At 31.9% G+C, this 21,598-nt stretch overlaps 4 protein-coding genes across 5 annotated transcripts; 2 read left to right on the forward strand and 2 right to left on the reverse strand.

Annotated features, from left to right (window-relative positions):
- Nucleotides 1–612: 612 nt before the first annotated feature.
- On the reverse strand, nucleotides 613–1,357 carry LOC111415299 (cuticle protein 65-like). Its single transcript, XM_023046910.2, has 2 exons — nucleotides 1,266–1,357; nucleotides 613–1,206 (listed from the first exon to the last, which is right to left on the reverse strand). The coding sequence occupies exons 1-2, from the start codon at nucleotides 1,275–1,277 to the stop codon at nucleotides 718–720; spliced, it is 501 nt and encodes a 166-aa protein (XP_022902678.2). The 5' UTR covers nucleotides 1,278–1,357; the 3' UTR covers nucleotides 613–717.
- Nucleotides 1,358–2,172: 815 nt separating this feature from the next.
- LOC111415298 (cuticle protein 65-like) lies at nucleotides 2,173–2,929 on the reverse strand. The gene is made up of 2 exons (XM_023046909.2): nucleotides 2,823–2,929; nucleotides 2,173–2,759 (listed from the first exon to the last, which is right to left on the reverse strand). Exons 1-2 carry the CDS (start codon nucleotides 2,832–2,834, stop codon nucleotides 2,283–2,285), a joined length of 489 nt encoding a protein of 162 aa, XP_022902677.2. The 5' UTR covers nucleotides 2,835–2,929; the 3' UTR covers nucleotides 2,173–2,282.
- A 3,215-nt stretch (nucleotides 2,930–6,144) lies between these two features.
- On the forward strand, nucleotides 6,145–7,201 carry LOC111415296 (cuticle protein 16.5-like). The gene is made up of 2 exons (XM_023046908.2): nucleotides 6,145–6,493; nucleotides 6,556–7,201. Exons 1-2 carry the CDS (start codon nucleotides 6,482–6,484, stop codon nucleotides 7,054–7,056), a joined length of 513 nt encoding a protein of 170 aa, XP_022902676.2. The 5' UTR covers nucleotides 6,145–6,481; the 3' UTR covers nucleotides 7,057–7,201.
- Nucleotides 7,202–8,796: 1,595 nt separating this feature from the next.
- Nucleotides 8,797–11,124, forward strand: LOC111415295 (nuclear RNA export factor 1-like). Of its 2 annotated transcripts, XM_071199964.1 has the most exons (8): nucleotides 8,797–9,003; nucleotides 9,063–9,263; nucleotides 9,324–9,465; nucleotides 9,523–10,072; nucleotides 10,129–10,297; nucleotides 10,354–10,667; nucleotides 10,722–10,814; nucleotides 10,915–11,124. In XM_071199964.1, the coding sequence occupies exons 1-8, from the start codon at nucleotides 8,905–8,907 to the stop codon at nucleotides 11,081–11,083; spliced, it is 1,737 nt and encodes a 578-aa protein (XP_071056065.1). In that variant the 5' UTR covers nucleotides 8,797–8,904; the 3' UTR covers nucleotides 11,084–11,124. The 2 variants fall into 2 exon arrangements, with proteins under 2 accessions (XP_071056065.1, XP_022902675.1); XM_023046907.2 differs by lacking the exon at nucleotides 10,915–11,124 and having other exon boundaries at nucleotides 8,806–9,003; nucleotides 10,722–10,880.
- The last annotated feature ends 10,474 nt before the right edge of the window (nucleotides 11,125–21,598 follow it).

Below are 21,598 nucleotides of genomic sequence, written 5' to 3' on the forward strand. Positions count from 1 at the left end.
TGGGGTTTTTTAAGTAGAGTTGATGCAAATAAATAAAGCCTTTCAAAGTTACATGAAGAGCAGAAAATGCTCTTAGAAGCACGTAGCATCTACAGGTATTAGTTGGATGTGATCTTTCATAAGAGTAGAATTAACAGAATCTCAAAGGAAGCAACTACTAACTTGAGCATAGAGGTCGACGACACAACAGTAACAAGACAAGACATATCTCAGAGATCGTTAATGGCGAAATATTGACGAGAATGATGCCAAATGTAGGAAGTCCTGTGAATAGGAGAAGACAACTATCGGCAATCTTGTACGCTTCACCAGCATGTTGTAGAGTACTAAAATACCAACGATCTAGGGACTTATTAGTTATATTCAAAAGGAGAGTGGCTATACCTATAGCATCCCCCTATAGAGTAATATCTGCAGCAGCTATGGAGATTATAGCAGAAATACCATCTATGGACCTGCTGGTAAAAGAGAGAATGGAAATATTTAGGAAAAGAATTTATAAAAAATATCTGAACAACAACTAGATGCTATAAATTGGATTACTTTTGATAAAAATATCCAAGAAAGATATATTCAGGAAGTAGGAAAAAATTAATTAAGAAATGATCAAAATAAGCTTAAATATTTTCTTTATTTACACAAAATGTAACATCATGGTCATTATTCCGCTCGTTTATGAATTATCACAAAATCTCCATCGTCTGATCATTTTCCCTTTTAATAGAGTCCATGGCCAAGTCCCAAACCTAACCCATGACCAACTCCTAATCCCAAACCGAGTCCATGTCCTAATCCGACTCCATGTCCTAAACCGAGTCCATGTCCTAAACCGAGTCCATTATTGGTAGCGACGGATCCAGATGGTCCAGCAATGACAGCTCCTCCTAATCCAACGCTGATTGAACCAGATGGAATAACTGGTTTGGCGATGATGGGGGCAGCGAGGATGGGAGCTGGGGCAATAATGGGAGCGGCGACAACTCCTGGGGCAACAGCAGCGGCGACATGACCTCCGGGAATTGGAGCAGCAGCTAAAGCTCCAGCATCAGCAGCACCAACGATTACGCTGCCATCTGGACCATGAAGGGTGGCTTGAGCAGCTGGTCCTTTAAGAAGAGCACCTGGGTTTCCAGGACCTGCTAATCCTACTCCTAATGGGAGTACTGAAGCGTAAGCGGTGGACAAAGCCAAAAAGAAAACAATAACCTAAAATAAAAAAAATTTGATTAAATCAGCTTTTGAATTAGTTGCATTATTTTTCTTACCATGGAGTTCATTTTGGTTTTGGTTGTTAATTCCTTCACTGCTAGTTCAGGTATAATACTAAAAGCTCAACTCCCCGGAATATTTATACACTGACTTTTTCTGCCACCGACCTTCGTAATCGTCTGACGACGTATTGCATCAGAATTTTCAAGTGTTAAACGTATAAAACTTATTAGACACACATTTTACTGGTCTGCATAGTCTCTGATATAAAAAAAATAGATCAAGGAGTGTCTTATATTTTTTTAAATTGATTTATGCAACTTTTTATAAAATTTGCATGTCTGTTTAATCATTGGTGAAAGAACTCACAATATAAAAAAATTTATAGATTACATTTGTCCTATTCTAGATCACAATTGGTTAATTTCGCATGATTCAAGGTCGTTTGTGAAAATTTTTTTAAAGCTCCTTATCGTATTTTTTTATAAATGTGAGTTGGAAAATGATCATATCCTTCCTTAAGTCATGTTTTAGTATTAGCCACATTGGCTATTTTATTATTTTTTATAAAAAAGAAAAAAATTGATCTTTCTTGCCTTTCTCATTCAATTGTGAAAGTAAGCTTACATAGCATTAAGCACTGTTTTAAAATTTGTGAACTTCTGCTGTATCGAATCAAAGTTATAATCAATAATTGAGGATCAACTTTGTTTTTCAAGATAACCTTTAGTAAGCTGGGACGAGTACATTTAGCAAAAGAGGTGCATTAATGACCCTTTGAACCATAAAGTGTATTCAAAACTAAACAAATTCGTTTGGCAAGTTTGAAATGATGAGTGAAAATATCATCATGAAATCTTTTTATCTTTTCGATTTCATTTATAATCGCAATGAGGTGATTTTCTTGCTAGCACATTACAAGTACTTAACAAGTAAGTTAAAGTTTATAATAAAACGGAAAAATTAATTTAAAATAATTCTTTTATTTACACATAATGCAACATCGTGGTCATTATTTACAATTTATTCGTTCGGGAATTATCACAAAATTATATATCAGTTCATTTTCCTTTTTAATAGAGTCCATGGCCAAGTCCCAAACCTAATCCATGTCCGTAACCTAATCCCAAACCGACCCCATGTCCTAAACCAACTCCAAGTCCGTTATTAGTAGCAACAGACCCAGATGGTCCAGCAATGACAGCTCCTCCTAACCCAACGCTGATTGATCCAGATGGGATTACTGGTTTGGCGATGATGGGGGCAGCAATGATGGGAGCTGGGGCAATAATTGGGGCAGCAACAATTCCAGGGGTAGCAACAATTCCAGGAGCAACAGCAGCGGCTACATGACCTCCGGGGATTGGAGCAGCAGCTACAGCTCCAGCATCAGCAGCACCAACGATTACGCTTCCATCTGGGCCATGAACGGTGGCTTGAGCAGCTGGTCCTTTAACGAGAGCACCTGGATTTCCAGGACCTGCTAATGCAACTCCTAATGGGAGTACTGAAGCGTAAGCGGTGGACAAAGCCACGAAGAAAACGATGACCTAGAATAGAAAAAATTTAATCTTCTCTTCTTAAAATTTAATTTAAATAATTAATCTTCTCACCATGGAGTTCATTTTGGTTTTAGATGTTAATTCCTTCACTGCTAGTTCAGGTATAATACTAAAAAGTCAACTCCTCGGAATATTTATACACTGTCTTTTCTGGTATTGACCTTCGTTATCGTCTGACAAGGCATTGCATCAGATTGCTAAAGACATAAAACTTATTAGAGACACATATTATAGGTTTATTCCGTGTGGTACAGATATAAAAAAAGAAGGAGTGTTTTATTTTTTTTAATACAATCTGTATGTCTTTTTAAACGTTAGGGAAAAGTATTTGTACACCAAACAGATAGATAATGTGATTTTTAAGGTTATCTCAATAATTATTGGTGGAATCAAAAATTTTTTCGAATAATATTTGTTTAGAATTAAACCAACAATAATTTTTGTTTGAAAAATTTTTCAATATTTTTGTTTGTTCGCGCTGTAATATAATAGTTAAAATCATCGTTTCATTTAAATGATATAGAAAATGTGATTTTTGAGGTTATCTCAGTAATTATTGGTGGAATCAAAAACTTTTTCGAATAATATTTGTTTAGAATTAAACCAGCAATAATTTTTGTTTGAAAAAATTTTCAATATTTTTGTTAATTGGCGTTCTTTAGTAGCTAGAATCACCGTTTCATTTAAATGATATGGAAAATGTGATTTTTGAGGTTATCTCAGTAATTATTGGTGGAATCAAAAATTTTTTCGAACAATATTTGTTTAGAATTAAACCAACAATAACTTTTATTTGAAAATTTTTTCAATATTTTTGTTTTTTAGCGCTGTATAATAGTTAAAATCATCGTTTCATTTAAATGATATAGAAAATGTGATTTTTGAGGTTATCTCAGTAATTATTGGTGGAATCGAAAATTTTTTCGAACAATATTTGTTTAGAATTAAACCAGTAACAATTTTTGTTTGAAAAAGTTTTCAATATTTTTGTTAATTGGCGTTCTTTAGTAGCTAGAATCATCGTTTCATTCAAATGGTATAGAAAATGTGTTTTTTGAGGTTTTCTCAATAATTATTGGTGGAATCAAAATATTTTTCGAATAATATTTGTTTAGAATTAAACCAACAATAACTTTTATTTGAAAATTTTTTCAATATTTTTATTTTTTAGCGCTGTATAATAGTTGAAATCATCGTTTCATTTAAATGATATAGAAAATGTGATTTTTGAGGTTATCTCAGTAATTATTGGTGGAATCAAAAATTTTTTCGAACAATATTTGTTTAGAATTAAAGCAATAATAACTTTTATTTGAAAAATTTTTCAATATTTTTGTTTGTTGGCTCTGTATAGTAGCTAGAATCATCGTTTCATTTAAATAATATAGAAAATGTGATTTTTGAGGTTATCTCAGTAATTATTGGTGGAATCAAAAATTTTTTCGAATAATATTTGTTTAGAATTAAAATACCAATAATTTTTGTTTGAAACATTTTTGAATATTTTGGTTTTTTGGCGCTGTGTAGTAGTTAGAATGATCGTTTCATTTAAATGATATAGAAAATGTGATTTTTGAGGTTATCTCAGTAATTATTGGTGGAATCAAAAATTTTTGCGAACAATATTTGTTTAGAATTAAAATAACAATAATTTTTGTTTGAAACATTTTTCAATATTTTTGTTTGTTGGCGCTGTGTAGTAGTTAGAATCATCGATTCATTTAAATGATATAGAAAATGTGATTTTTGAGGTTATCTCAGTAATTATTGGTGGAATCAAAAATTTTTTCGAACAATATTTGTTTAGAATTAAAGCAACAATAACTTTTATTTGAAAAATTTTTCAATATTTTTGTTTGTTGGCTCTGTATAGTAGCTAGAATCATCGTTTCATTTAAATGATATAGAAAATGTGATTTTTGAGGTTATCTCAGTAATTATTGGTGGAATCAAAATTTTTTTCGAATAATATTTGTTTAGAATTAAACCAACAATAACTTTTATTTCAAAATTTTTTCAATATTTTTGTTTGTTGGCTCTGTATAGTAGCTAGAATCATCGTTTCATTGAAACGATATCGAAAATGTGATTTTTGAGGTTATCTTAGTAATTATTGGTGGAATCAAAAACTTTTTCGAATAATATTTGTTTAGAATTAAACCAGTAACAATTTTTGTTTGAAAAAATTTTCAATATTTTTGTTAATTGGCGTTTTTTAGTAGCTAGAATCATCGTTTCATTCAAATGGTATAGAAAATGTGATTTTTGAAGTTATCTCAATAATTATTGGTGGAATCAAAAATTTTTTTGAATAACATTTATTTAGAATTAAACCAACAATAACTTTTATTTGAAAATTTTTTCAATATTTTTATTTCTTAGCGCTGTATAATAGTTAAAATCATCGTTTCATTCAAATGGTATAGAAAAAGTGATTTTTGAGGTTATCTCAATAATTATTGGTGGAATCAAAAACTTTTTCGAATAATATTTGTTTAGAATTAAACCAACAATAATTTTTATTTGAAAAATTTTTCAATATTTTTGTTTGTTGGCGCTGTATAGTAATTAGACACGTTAATTTCCCTCTGAATAGTACAAAAATTGAATGCGACTTGAGACCAAATTATTATATTTATCAAAAAATGTTTCATATAATATTTATTAAGGATCAAATCAGCAATAATTTTTATTATAATCATTTTTCAATATTTTTACTAGATAAGACTCTATGCAGTTATAACAGTAATGATTTGACACCTCATTAATTATGTTAATTTCTAACCGGATATGCTTTAATTAGCTCTAATTAATGAAAATTAAAATGTAGTAACTAAAATCATACTGAATTATCGAGCGCAAAGTGTCTTTATATGTTTAATTCAATCGAGGTAAAATACAGGTGGGTGAAATATGCTAATATTTCTACTTCAATTCAATTGACATTAGATATTACTTTCATGTCTTGCGTTAATAATTATATAAAGTATAAATGCAAATAATCGATCACGTAACGAAGAAAAAAAGTTAAAAAAGAATAGTAATAATGGCAGTACCTGCGACCTTACACTGAAATAAATCGAATAAAATGAGAAATGAATCGAACAAAAGAAATTTTAAACTTAGATATTGAAATCTAATTGAAGGAACAAAGGTTTATCTGGTCAGGTTGTTTGTAAATGATTCATTAATTTTCTTAACAGCACCAAGGAAATGTCCATGTAAACCGATTCTGCACCCAAGATCGTAAGAAAAAACCGCATTCCGCACGTGATATTGATCCGTAACAATTATCTATTATCCTGTGTCGCAACGTGCAAGACACCAAAGGTCTCTATATATGAAAAGAAGCCGGCACAACAAACCGTAATTTAGTTGGGCGTGTGACATCCGTTCACGTTGCTGGATAATTTAAGACGACAATAAGTGTTCGATGATATTTATTATTTAATTAAAATTGATATTTTTTTTTAAATAATAATTCCGATATAACGGAACGTGCTACCAATACAAGAGTCTTGTCATCGGCCAGATCCTACATCCTACATCATTAAGATTAATTATCTTCTGCATTAATATTGCGACATTTCAGGAATCTGTATCATAGTGTTATAAAAATTTACAATAAGAGGTGTGACAAGGTTGAGGACTGGTATAAAAACCGGGGGAGTTTTATTCTGTCAGTATCATAAGTGAGTCAACACTCTACAATGAAGTACTTTGTAAGTTATCTACGAAATTATGTGATTTTATCATCATTTTCTTCATTATTTTTTTTTTATAGGCAGTCTTTTTATTGGTTTTGGCCACAAGCCAAGCATCCATCATTCCAGTTGCCCATTACGTCCAACCTGTTAGTGCGATTACTAAAGGTGCTTCGTTTAGTTCTGCATCAGCTGGATCGGATGGTGCATCTGCTTCTTTCGTCGAAGGTGCCACCATTGCTAAAATTGGAAATCATGCAGCTTTAGTTTCTCCGGGAATTGCAGCCCATGCTGTAGCTCCAGCAATTGCTCCTGCTTTTGTAGCTCCTGGTCCAGCTGTTCTTGCTGCACCAGCTGTTGTTGCTGCAGCCCCAGCCGTTGTAGCTGCAGGACCTACTGTGGTTTCTCATGGAACCGGAGCTATTATTGCTGGACCTTCTGGTACTGTTGCCACAAGCAATGGTTTGGGACTTGGTGTAGCGCCAGTTGTTGCTGCAGCACCCGCTGTAGCATCCGCAGTCATTGTCCCAGCAGTAGCCAAAGCTGCTGTTGTTGTAGGCGGACATGGACATTTATATTAAATTAATGGATTTTTGTTAAAAGTGTTGATTAAAGTTTATAGGAGGTTTATTTATGAATTCGCTTTTTGCTTCTTTTATTTTGTTTTAATTTTTTTTTTATTTACCTCAATTTTCTTTTGCAAAATAAAAGAGTTATTGATACTAACATCGATTTTTATTAATAATAAATTTAAATTTCCCGGATTTATTAAAACGTTTATTTAACTCTAGAGATGTCGCCACCATAAAGAAGGTTTCGTTTGGTAACTTAACCTCAATAACTTCAAATAATAACTATTTCGCTATTTTTTTAATAATTTTCAAAGAATATGAAGAATCCTGAGATAAATCAGATTAGTTTAAACTCAGGGTTATTATCTAAACATAAATCGACCATCTAGAACAATGCTACAAGGCACAAAATTGAAGTAAGCAAATTTGAACATAACCTATAAATAAAAATTGTGTTTTAATACATTTTAGGTAAAAAAGTCTATATATTTAGAACGAAACACTGTTTTAAGGACTCTAATGAACTTTGCGAGTTATTGATATTACCATTGATTTTTATTAACAATAAATTTAAATTTCCCGGATTTATTAAAACGTTTATATTTAACTCTAGAGATGTCGCCACCATAAAGAAGGTTTCGTTTGGTAACTTAACCTCAATAACTTCAAATAATAACTATTTCGCTATTTTTTTAATAATTTTCAAATAATATGAAGAATCCTGAGATAAATCAGATTAGTTTAAACTCAGGGTTATTATCTAAACATAAATCGACCATCTAGAACAATGCTACAAGGCACAAAATTGAAGTAAGCAAATTTGAACATAACCTATAAATAAAAATTGTGTTTTAATACATTTTAGGTAGAAAAGTCTATGAATTTAGAACGAAACACCGTTTTAAGGGCTCTAATGAACTTTGTGAGTTATTGATATTAACATTGATTTTTATTAACAATAAATTTAAATTTAAAATCATTTAAATTTAACTCTAGAGATGTCGCTACCGTATAGAATGTCTTTTTTGGTAACTTAACCTCAATAACTTCAAACAGTAACTATTTCGCTATTTTTTAATAATTTTCAAATAATATGAAGAATCCGTAGATAAATGAGTTTAATTTAAACTCAGGGTTATTAGCTAAACATAAATCGACCATCTACAGCAATGCTACATGGCACAAAATTGAAGTAAGCAAATTTGAACATAACCTATAAATAAAAATTGTGTTTTAATACATTTTAGGTAGAAAAGTCTATGAATTTAGAACGAAACACCGTTTTAAGGACTCTAATGAACTTTGCGAGTTATTAATATTAATATTGATTTTTATTAACAATAAATTTAAATTTAATAACATTTAAATTTAACTCTAGAGATGTCGCTACCATAGAGAATGTTTTATTTGGTAATTTAACCTCAATAACTTCAAAAAAAAGTTATTTCGATGTATTTTAATAATTTTCAAAGAATATGAAGAATCCTGAGATAAATCAGTTTAATTTAAACTCAGGGTTATTATCTAAACATAAATCGATCATCTACAGCAATGCTACATGACACAAAATTGAAGTAAGCAAATTTGAACATAACCTATAAATAAAAATTGTGTTTTAATACATTTTAGGTAGAAAAGTTTATGAATTTAGAACAAAACTTCGTTTTAAAGACTCTAATGAACTTTGCGAGTTATTGATATTAACAGTGATTTTTATTAACAATAAATTTAAATTTACAATCATTTAAATTTAACTCTAGAGATGTCGCCACCATAGAGAATGTTTTGTTTGGTAACTTAACCTCAATAACTTCAAACAGCAACTATTTCGCTATTTTTTAATAATTTTCGAATAATATGAAGAATCCCGAGATAAATCAATTTAATTTAAACTCAGGGTTATTAGCGAAACATAAATCGACCATCTACAGCAATGCTACATGGCACAAAATTGAAGTAAGCAATAAAATTTGAACATAACCTATAAATAAAAATTGTGTTTTGATACATTTTAGGTAGAAAACGCTATGAATTTAGAGCGAGACACCGTTTTAAGGACTCTAATGAACTTTGTACATCCTCTTGACTTTATTCCTGTTTGTTATGAAACTAAAGGATCATGCGTTAGTTTCCTCCTAAAGAATTGTGGAGCTGCTATCGAAAGACTTTGTAGGCACAACTTGATAGTTACAAACCCACAAGATGCTTCAATGCCTGTAATTAATATTAATTTTTCTTTATATATAGATTTTTTTAAATAATTTTTATAATTTTAGTTTAAAATTAAAATTATATTAAAATTTGCTTACGCCGCTGATTTAAAAATTAATATTCAAAACAATATAATTTCTGTTTTGAATAAACGATACCATGCAGAATCAAGTGTGTTAAATTTGGAGATGTTTTATAAAGATCCTGGTAAGACTCAAATCGTTAATTTAGCTTTAATTAAACTTATTGTTTATAATTTTTTAGATCTTATTGAGTTTTGTACACTTTCCCAACCGAAACTAATGTTTTATGTGCTCCATTTAAGTCGAAGTGAAAATCGACCAAAACATCCCAAATCAATAAAACTCTCGAATAATGAAATTGAAATTTTAAAACCTTTAGAGGCTCTTTTCGGTCTTAAATCTTTAACATCTCTAGATTTGCGAAATAATAGAATCAAAGAAATTGATGCAAGTTACTTTAAGGATTTAAACATCACCGAATTATGGCTTGATGGGAATCCAATTTGTGATGATTACGACGAATACTCTTATCCAAGAGCAATTAGGGAGATGATCCCTACTTTAGAAAAATTAGATGGCGTTTTTATTAAGAATAAAGGGGTGTTGCCTTTTCGAAGAAACTTTTTGTGTTCATCTTCAGGTCATGATTTAGTCGATCAATTCATGGAGCATTATTTTAATTTATATGATACAACAAATAGAAATTATTTAGATGGTGTTTATCATAAAGAAGCTATGTTTTCTATGTCTGCTCATTATTTAGGTTTACAAAGTACATCTTTGACTGCAAAGTAATAATTTTTGTTGTTATATACGAAATGTTTTAATTATTATTTGTTCATTTTAGGTTATCACCATATAAAAAAGTGACTCGAAACTTAAAAATGATGTCAGATTTTTCAAAAAATGATGAATGCTTATTTAGAGGTCGTGATTCCATCGTGAGATTAATAACGCAACTTCCTTTAACAGAACATGATCCAAATACTTTTACTGTTGATTTGATGTCTTACACTGTAAGGAATTTAATGTTTTTGTTGAAATAAAAAAAAATGAAGGATTTTTTTGATAGGAAACTGCTGCTGTTTTGGTTATAGCTGGCGTTTTTCGTGAAGTACCCCAAAATTTGCTTGATGCAGATCGAATTTTGGGATTCTCAAGAGTTTTTGTGTTACTTGCAGGTGTAAATGATGAATATTCAATAGTTAACGAACAATTACATGTTTATAACGCAACATCCGCTCAAGTTATCCGCTCATTTAAGCAACCTAAAATCTCTAGACCTTCTCATATCCAAATTCCTCCGCCAAAAAATATTAAAGAACAAGTTATGTTGGCTGAAGCACTTGTGAGTCTTACCGGTCTTGATATAGAATGGGCTACAAAGTTTGTATTTTTATTAACCAATTTTTTAGTCATTAAAATTAATTTCAATTTTAGGTGTTTAGAAGAATGCCAATTTGATTTTAAAAGAAGTTTAGAATTATTCGTGGATTTATTTAAATTGGATAAAATCCCAGCAAACGCTTTTAGGTAAATAAAAAAATAAGTAAAATTATTTTAAAAATTAATATACGAATACATGTTTTTTAAACTTAATTGATTTTTTTCTCACCCTTTTCTCTCCTCCTAGGAATTTATTAGTACAACCTAAGAATCCACAACCATTGGCAGAAAATCCTTTGCAATCATTCACCACTCCTTTACCAAATAACATAAACGAATTTTCTAATACTTTTAAGAAAAAAGAACTCAATCGTAAACAACGTGTAAGTTTGGTTAATATCACGTTAAAGAATTAATATTCTCCCAGTTTCTAATGTTAATTAAATCCTTTTTTTTTTCATACAGGGTCTTTTATATTTTGTACAATGTTTATTTATTTATTTATTACATTTGGGGTACAAACGGGGCAAGCCCAGCGAAGCATCCACTAATGGAAAATGATAATAATTAACAAGAGAGAAACTTAATTAAAAAAACTAAATACCAATAATAAGCAACTAAATTGTATCAATAAGCAACGCAATACTCACTGCCAAGGTAGTTTATGCACCATTTATCTGAAAGAAACCAAGGAGGCAGTGAACATGTCTAAACGGGAAAAATAGCGGTTAAAAGTGAATATAAGATGAGGAATCGCGGAGTTTGAAAACGCATTTGTATTAGTGCGTGGTACAGGAAATAAAAACAAAGTCGCGAGATGTTCGAACAGGAATTTTAAATTGTAACTCAGATAAGGGCCAGGTAACCGTGGCGATGAATCGGAGAAGAGATTACATTGAGAAACCTATTTACAACAGGTTAATTTGCCACAACGGTATTATTCCTTAATATTACGGCCTTCCAAAGATCCATAAACGAGATTGTCCCTTGAGATCTATTATTTCTTTCGTTGGCTCACCCACGTATGAATCGCCTAATTTTGTGGCTCGTATTCTGACTGAAGAATTTAGAGCGAGAACTTCGTATAACATTAAACACACTTTCACCTTTGTTGAAGAAATGAAAAGGAGAACCTTACCTCATAATTTTGTGTTAATATCTTTGGATGTTGTTTCTTTGTTTACTAGTGTTCCCTTATCATTAGTAAAACAAATCATAACTGATAAATGGGATACCCAAATCGACAGAGACCTTTTCATTGAGATAATAGCCTTCCTTTTTGAATTTTCTATTTTTTCCTTTGATGGAAAGATTTATAGTCACATGGTAGTCCCTTGAGACCCATCCTCGCCACTATTGTGATGGATTATTTGTTAAATCAATGTATCCCTTCACTTGATTTTACTTTTCCTTTCATTTTTAAGTATGTTGATGACATCATTGCTCAGTTCCGTCCGATTCTGTTGACGCTGTAATCAGAGTTTTCAATAGCTTTGATCAACACCTTCAGTTCACTGTAGAGACAGAGGTTGGGTCATCAATCCCCTTTCTTGATACCAGGGTTATAAGTGAACCCAACCAAAACATCATTTTGAATTGGTACACTAACCCCACTTACTCTGGGAGATACATTAACCCATTTAGTCCCACTGGTGTAAAAACGCACCAGCATTTTTAAAATTATTTTACAGCCATACATTTCCAAATTTAAAGATGTTAGCTGTTTGTACGATAACAGTATAAGGTTGTTAGGCTATACATATCAAAATATTTCATGATTCTTGCTATTTAAACCATATTTACATCAATTCTTTTCTATTGAACATTTCTGTTCAAAATATACAATAAAAATAAAACTATTTTTAGTGCATAAAATTCTTCAAAATTTTTTCATTTGCAACTTTTTAGTGCATACTTGAAAATACGACTTGAAACATGAATGGTGCAAAAACGCACCATTGGGACGATGTATGAAGAGATATAAGGATTGTATCATCTTTCGTATTACTTGAAACCAGTTTAGACGCGTCTGTTAGGTGAATTTCCGAACGAATTTAGTTTATGGAATACGGGAAAATCAAAATTAGGCTTGGGTGGTGAAGTAGTTATGCAATTACTCTCTGTAGTAAAAAATCCTCATGTTCATCGGATATTTTTTGACAATTTTTTTTCATCGTTTGATTTGTTTGTTGAATTGAAAAATAAAGGTTTTTTTGCTACCGGTACTGTACGCGATAACAGAACGAAAAATTGTCCGTTAGAAAACATAAAATGTACTTCAAAAAAGGAAAGGGGTTTTTTGATACAGCTTATGATACCTGTTCAAAAATTTCTTTAGTACGATGGAATGATAACTCCGTTGTCACTGTAATTACTAACCATTTGAATGTGGAGCCAATACAATCAATTAAGAGGTACAACAGAAAGAAAAAAAAGAAACACTAGTTAATCAACCTTATGCGGTATCAGAATATAATAAATTCATGGGTGGTGTAGATTTACACGATAACGGAATAGCCAACTATAGAACAAGAGTATTAGGAAAGAAGTGGTGGTGGCCACTATTTATTAATTCATTGGATAGTGTCATAATAAACGCGTGGAAATTATACAATACTGTCAATAATACTAAAATGGCACAGTTGGATTTTAAATCACATATTGCAGTTCGGCTAATGAAATATGAAAACGCAACACCTAATACTGAACGAAACACGAGGTCAAACAGAGAATTTGAATCTTCCAATGACCATTTAATAAAGAATCACGACTCTAAAGCTTGTAGAAGATGTAAAATATGCCATAAACATACTATACATATCTGTAGTAAGTGTAATGTTCATTTACATGTAGAGTGTTTTACGGACTATCACAATAAATCGTTATACTGTTAATCCCATTAGTGCGTTTTTGCACCAATTTTAGTTTAAATATTTTTTATATTAAACTTTATACTAAAGTTGGTATTTGTTAGTATAATGTTGTATTAGTATTATTATTTATTTACGACTAATTTATTACTTAGTTAATAAATGATAATCAAAATTTTTGTGTGCTGTTGTTCACTTATCTTACCAGTGGTGCATTTTTGCACCATCTCATATCTCAAAAACAATTTTTTGTTTCAAACACCTGTGTACATTTTTATACTCTTCATTCCATCTTATCTTAAGGAAAAGTATAAAAAATCAATTTTTTTAAACATAAAGCAGCTTGGGACTAAATGGGTTAATTCCAACCATTCTATTAATCAAAAAATCAATGTTGTCGTCGCAATGTGTAACAGAGTAGAGCTGATCTCTAATGAACCTTAAAGAAAACCTAAAAAGGCTTTATAATATTTTGTCAAATGGTTATCCTCATGGTCTTTTGCTTGGTATAACCAATCAAAACAATAATTTTCATTCATCTACTATTAATCTCAATAAGACAGAAACACTTAACGGTTCTCAAGAGAACCTCTTAAGTGTTCCTAATTTTAGATATATAAAGATCCCCTCTCTGTTCCTAACTTATCACCTTAGTTGATGTCTGTTCTAAAAACTGACCCTATAAAATTTGCAAAATTCAATGGTAGATCTCTTGTTTGTTTTCGAATACTAAGGATCCTGTTCCTCTTCTAGCCCAGTCTCACCTAATTTACAGAATACCTTGTAATAATTGCAATGGTGCATATATCGGTACCACTATACAGTATCTTTCGAATAGAATTAACCAACATAAAAGGGTTTGCGTAGCTAGAAATGAGAGAATTCTTGTCCGGTATTAAAAACCGGTATTGATAACAAAATACCGGTATTTCGGTTTTTATTTAGCGCCCTCGATGGCCGATGTCTTCGAAAACGGCCGTGCTAGTTTGAAGTTGTGCTGGAAAATGACGTAGAGGATTCGTGTTTGTTATCTATTTTCTGTCCGTTCTAAGTTTACATTTTCAAGTGACATTTTTTGACGTTTCATTAAAAAAAAAGGTAGCCAGAAGCGACCGATTGAAAACGGCCGTGTTTGTTAAGCTGTGCTGGAAAATGATGTTGACCAACCAGAAATTTGTTATCTATCTTATGTCCGTACTAACCTCATTTTTTCAAGTGACATTATTTGATCATTGTGAATACCATCTACAAGAAAAATCATTTTGCACTCTGACAGAATGTTGAAGATAACGAAGACTCAACCTTTGATGACGACAACTTAATGTTTGTTTTCAATAAATTTGTCATACCTAGCCAACAATAAAATACTCTCTGCATACAACTATTTTTGGAGTATTTACTCCATCATGGTGTTTCAGGTCAATTTGATTCGTACTCCCACCAAGTCTAACAGTAGTATGATAAGTCTGAGAAACTACCAAGAGCCGTTATGTTAAAGTTTCTTTCTTGAATCTGCACCTTTCCAGAAAATTCCAAAGCAGGAATTCGAAAGAATTTCACAGAGCTTCAAATGATGAAGTGTAATTTCATTTTTTGACGCGGCAGTGAAGTTGAACCTTTGGACCAAGTGAAAGACAACAAAACAATAATGGTATCCAGACCTTTAAGTTTATTGCTACTTTGTACAGATTCCTAATATCTTTCCATTTTTTGATTATCTTCTCAGACTCTGTATCTTATGCTTTGTTGCCAATCTAAAAATATAGGGGATAATATTTTTATCGATTTAACCTTTTGTGTTTTGTATTTTTGAAAATTGTTGTGCAGCGCCTCTGTTGAATGACTGAGTGTAATTGTTCAAATCAAATTTTTGCAGGTTCTGGTTCTCAACGTTTTACTTAGTTGTAACATTTAACTTCTTTAAAGTCACAGCCATTTTGGTTTATAAAGATTTTAACATTTTCTGTTTTACTTTGGAGTTAGAGATTAAGTTAAAGTTGGTTCATTGTTAAATAAATCCGTTTTTGACGCTTTTGAATCTGTTGCTTGAGCTGATTAAATCGTTTTCCATTTGTAAGTAGATTAGTTTATTTTTAGATCAATTATATTTTGTTGTTGATTGTTGCCTACCTCTCTGCTTTTTTCAGGAACTAATTTTCCTCAACTCTATATCAACTCTATCTTCAGCACGAATAATAAATAATCCCTAGGTTTGATATAATTTGGCATTTTTCCAAGTTTTATTAACATCCATATTTAAAATTAAACATAACGTGTTGATTTATTGTTTAAAAATGATTAACCGATAAATAACGTGGTGGTTTATCGATTGAATTTGAAATGATAAAACAACAAATCACAGTTTGTTAATTCGAAATTCGATTAAAAAATGATCAGTGTGCACGAAATAAACCCGATGATATCAGTGATATCAGATGGTCGTGCGTATCTCGTGTATAAATGCGATTTAATCGCGATCACAATTGCATTACAATCATATTGGCGTATGTTTGCATTTTGGAAGGGATGCGGGGGATGAAACCATGGGGGTTTTGAACGAATTATTCAATATTTAGACAATTAATGTTTATTTCTGGCCAAATATTTGCCCGTTACTTCACATTCAATGTAATAGTCGTTCCTCGTGGACCCGTTTATACCGATTTGGGTTTGATATTATTTTAATGAATTTAATAGTAAGTTACTATGTTGAAAATATCGAATGATTCGTCTAGTTTTATATTTCACTGGATAAAAAGTAATTATTGAAAATTTAAAAGTAACGTTTTGTGACAACCAATTTTCAGTTATTTGAAATATTAAACGATTCGTTCAATATTTTATTAGCGAATCCTAATAAACTATTTCCCTTTTTTATTTTCGATTTTGTCTCACAGACTGCATCAAGCGATTAACGAAGTTCACATAAAAAAAGTTTGCACCAATAAATTGAGTGTCGATACAACTTGTATTCGGAATTGCTACTTTAATGTCGCGCAATGTGTTTACGTGACGGAGTGTATTGATGTGAATTTTAAACATTCGGAGTTTTTCCAATACATTTTCCGATTGTACTATAAAAACTATCGATTTATCAATGTTCCAATAGTTTTATTACCCACAGTTAATCTTCCAAATACGGATTTTTTTTTGTAGAATTAACAAAAAAAATTTTAGAAAAGCTCTGCTTAGATTTGATATAAAGAAACAAACGGGTTTTGTTGAAGGAAATGGTTCAACGAGGTTCGTCTGGAAGATATCGTCCGTTTTGTTATCGTTGTTGCGGAGTGGCCGAGTTCTTCGCGTCGGGTGGTAAGTGAAGTTTAAGCTTTCAACGCCTCTGGCGAACAATTTAGGTGCACTCGCAATGGCAAACAAAGAAACGGGCGCGAGAGACGTGTGAATCAATGTTCTTTTCCGGTCCGTCGCGGATGGATCATTGATTTTCTACGAAACGATGCCGCAAACAATACAATCAACACAAGATCCTTTTATATATCGAATTTGCTTTCAGCAATTTATCACAACGTGTGTGCCACTTTTACTATAGAATCACGAATCTATTGTTAGTCGTTACGATAAGATTCAATTTTTTTTATTAATACAACTTTTTTTTGTTCGAGTAACTAACTAATTAAGATTGTAAGGTGAGGTCGGTAATTTTGACCAATGCGTCGAAAAATCTCACGTTGTAAGTCAGATCGTAATTTAGAAAGGAATATAACTTAGAGTCGGCGCTTTATACCTGTTATAAATCGTACCATACCGTACCGTACGAATGGATTTAGTGCGATTTTTCTCGGAAATTGCCGCCGGAACTGTTGAGTGTCCCCAACTTTTTTTCGCCGGACCCTTTTAGTTAGCTTAACGGTGATATACGCCTGAAATATAGTAGTAATAATTTAGAATTTGCGCTTTGATCTATGTAATTGCGCGATTCTGGTGCAGATTATGAACTGTTTTTCGCACATCTTGAATAGTAAAAGTTGTTATTTTTATGTATATAATTGTAGATAAAGTTAGGCAACTACCAAAATGAAATTAAAAACCACTTGTTCTACGGTATAAATTATAATTGTCCCTTTTTCAGTTATAATTAATCGTAATTTATTATCGATCGATTCGTTTTTTGGCTAACGAACTTCGCACCGGTAACTAAACGCAATTAAAATATAATTTAATTTATTTCCGGAATAACTAAAGCTGACTCGATGTTGTGCCGCGTTAACGATGGTCTCGCATGGTTCGCCGCGATATTGATCGTCGCATTAATAATTCAGAAAATGCTCTTAATGTACTCGGACGTAATGTTGTCGGAAATGTGCTGTAAGTAATTAGTGAAGTCTCTTCGGCACAGTGCAGGTGCAGGCCACTGCTTCCACCATCGCCGTCGTGTTGCCGAACTTTGGTGTCGTAGATGTAAATATCTTTTCGCGTTAGAAAGTTTGATGGACTTGTGCCACCAATTACAACCGAGTTTTCACCGAGTGGCTTTTAAGGACTTTAACAAATTAATAGATTAGCCCAAATATAAGTTTCATTCGAAACATTATCATATTTCAACGTTTGTTTTAGAAGTTTAGACGTTTAGATGTTAGAAGTAAGCTTTAGGTTTTGTGATATATATTTATACCTGCAATTTTATATAACTCGCAATATATGAATGCAGTAACCATGGTTACGAAACTACTACATGCACATAGCTTGTCCTACATAAAATGTAACATAGCTTAATAGTACAGGCATTGGGTAGTTTTGAAAAATGAAAATTCAATAAAAATATACCACAATCTAACGCTGAATAACAATTAAAATTAGAATTAAACAAATTTTGCACTTAAAGGTGAAATGTGTTTATTATCACTCTACCGGTTTCGCTCCTTTCGGAGCATCTTCAGGAGTTCGTCAATTTTTTGAACAACTAAACATGTATGTGATACTTTATTGAATTATTTCACTATTAAAATGTTAAGCTCTAAACATGTGCTATCATACATCACTTTTTATTATATTTTAGGTTATGTTGAAACTGTCAATTGACATTGACAATTGACGAACTCCTGAAGATGCTCCGAAAGGAGCGAAACCGGTAGAGTGATAATAAACACATTTCACCTTTAAGTGCAAAATTTGTTTAATTGAATTACCCAGGTGAAAAGAAAACAAAAATGAATATTAATTAAAATTAGAACTAACACTAGACTTAGAACTAGAAACATTCGGATTTAGCCGCACGTCTCTCAAGACGGCTAAACCCGAATGATTCTAGTTCTTCTCGTTTCGCTGATATGGTCACCTTTAATCGTTAATACGTCATTTGCTTTAATTTTGCTTTAACCATCAGATTCTTTCTCGTGAGTTTAGTCTATATTTGATTGTTTGTTTTCTAACTTGTTTTTACATTAATTTTTAGATCCCTTAGTAATATTGTCATAACGCACCACGTTTTTATTACTTCGCCCATTTTAAATTTTAATAACGACGCAATTTTATATTCCAACTTTCTTTCAAAATTTAAATTTTCAACATTTTAATCCTTCTTTAATGTTACAATCTGTGGTCTTCACTTTCTGACAGTGAGTATTTCGATATATTTTTTATATTTTTATTTTTTATATATTTTTTTATATTTTTATTTTTTTATATTTTCTATATTTTCACATTTTTACATATTTTTTTATATCCATTACATATTTTAATAATAGTTACGCTCTCTGTATAGTTTTCAGCTGATGATGGAGTGAAAATTTCGAAACCGGTACTGCTATAAATTAAATTTTATGCAAGTGTAAAGGTCACATCTGTGGTTTATTTCCATATTCAAAAATTCTAGTCTAGGTCTTGTGTTAGTTTTAGTAATATTGCTAGTGAAAAATTAGAATTAACACAAAACCTAGAACTAGAAACATTCGGATTTAGCCGCACGTCTTTCAAGACGGCTAAACCCGAATGATTCTAGTTCTAGGTCTTGTGTTAGTTTTAGTGATATTGCTAGTGAAAAACTAGAACTAACACAAGACCTAGAACTAGAACTCTCAAGATGGCTAAACCCGAATTATAAAGAAAATAAAAATAAAAACCAAATAAGTGAATTTACATGCAGGTGATCACTGACTGTCTGGAATCCTGTTGCCCACTTTACAGAGAATGTATGTTGGCGCCTGTCTCATAATGTTTGTCCTGGCATAAGGAAGGACGAATACGCAACTATATCTTGAGTTACTCCTTGGAACAACAAACCCTAGGAACAATTAAGAGTTACATCCCCAAATATCCCTGTACTCCTCAACACGACTTAAAGTGCTGGCAGCAATATTGTAAGGATATATGCATGGTGACGAGCATCGGCTATAAGTAAGTACACAACATTTATCTATATTAAGGTTAAGTTTGTAGGTCTTACATCATTGCACTATTGTGTTTAAGTTGTGCTGCAGCTTATCTGCATCTGAGACCGATGAGACTTCGGCAAAGATCTTGATCATCAGCATACCCTAAGATCCGAGAATTAATTTTTAGAAGTAAGTCATTTATGAGAAGAACAAATAGAGGGCCCAAATTTGATCCCTGTGGAACCCCTGAGGTAAAAGTGAACTCATTAGAAAAATATCCATTATAAGCAACATAACATTTTCTATGTCCAGTAGAGGCCAGAAGTTGAATTGCTGAAGGGACAAATCCGAAAGAGCTCAATTTATGCAAGATAATTCTATGGTCAATCAGATCAAAGGCTTTTGATAGATCAGTGTATTCAACATCCATTTGTCCACGTCTATCCAAGGTGCCACAGATAAACTCGGAAATCGTAGCCAAGTTGGTAATTGTAGAGCGACCTAAAACAAAACCATGCTGGAAAGCTGACACAAAAGGGCGTTTGCTGGTGTACATAAAAGAATATGATAACTTTTCAAATAGTTTAGCAAAATTGGAAATTATCGATATTGGTCTATAGTTTGTTTCCAAAAATTCACAGGACATAATGGACAAGTTAATAATCAATTTAAGACAGCAAGCAAATATATAACAGCAGTCTCTGACCATAAAACTTGGCAACAAATCATCTCCAGCAGTATGCTGAAAAGAGTATGGTAACGGATTGAAATCAGATTCATTGAAAGTTCGGTCAGTAGATACACTATGAACAGCAGAAAACATGTTAGCCAAGTATTTACAATATCTTGAGGATCAGCAAGAACATTGCTCTCATTATCAATCAGATTACAGGATATTCTTGTAGGTCTTCTTAGCTCGGAGAAAATTTCATATACTGGATGAATTTGATGGTATCTTGTATGTTCTTAAGATACTCCTTAGTCGCTTAAATTCGTTATACAATACAAATTTTTTTGTTTTGATCCATTTCTTGTGATTTAGAACTTCTTATTATTTTTAATATCAATGTCTCTTTATAGTGATATTGCTAGTGCAAAACTAGAACTAACACTAGACCTAGAACTAGTATCCTTCGGGTTTAGTGTGCGTCTGAAGATTGAAAGAAAAAATTCCCTGTATTTATTTATTTTATTAGGTTATTTGTTTTTATATCATAATCGATTTAAAATTTACTACGAAGATGCCTCGGTCGTATAGTACTGCTAATGTAGGATATTATCCGATACGTGACCGAAATTCCCAATTTCCAAGTGCGCTTGAGATCGACTGAGGGAGGAAGGGACGCTTAACTATCGCCGCACTATTTGTAATTGTTATTGTTATTGGTTCCTTCACGTCTGGATTTTCACGATGCGACGTAAGCCCATTGATTGTTATGTTAATGAAACCGTAAAAGCGGTGGTGTAGGAGGACGTTGGTCCTCTGGTTCGGAGCTTTCGCAAAGACAAACTTTCATGGGGCGCACTTTTGCCGGCACGGAATTGTAAAATGGAAATTATCCCGACCCGGTTTAACATTAGCCGGGAATTGTCGGATAAATTTAATTCCTGCGTTATTTTCGTTTCTAAACGAAGAATATTGTTCCCGTTCGGATAATATCTGTCTTATATTGGTCGCATCTTTGGCGTTAAGTAAGATCACGTTTCACCTGTAAACATTCGGCCTCCA

Source organism: Onthophagus taurus, chromosome 11 (assembly GCF_036711975.1).
Source record: "Onthophagus taurus isolate NC chromosome 11, IU_Otau_3.0, whole genome shotgun sequence".
NCBI classification, from domain to species: domain Eukaryota; kingdom Metazoa; phylum Arthropoda; class Insecta; order Coleoptera; family Scarabaeidae; genus Onthophagus; species Onthophagus taurus.

Bases quoted from the DNA above. Each gene is read 5' to 3' on its own strand.
- LOC111415295 (XM_071199964.1), top strand. From the start codon at position 8,905: ATGAAGAATCCCGAGATAAATCAATTTAATTTAAACTCAGGGTTATTA. The intron at 9,264-9,323 runs GTAATTAATATT...TTATAATTTTAG, and splicing joins CACAAGATGCTTCAATGCCT to TTTAAAATTAAAATTATATT. The intron at 10,298-10,353 runs GTAAGGAATTTA...TTTTTTTGATAG, and splicing joins TTGATTTGATGTCTTACACT to GAAACTGCTGCTGTTTTGGT.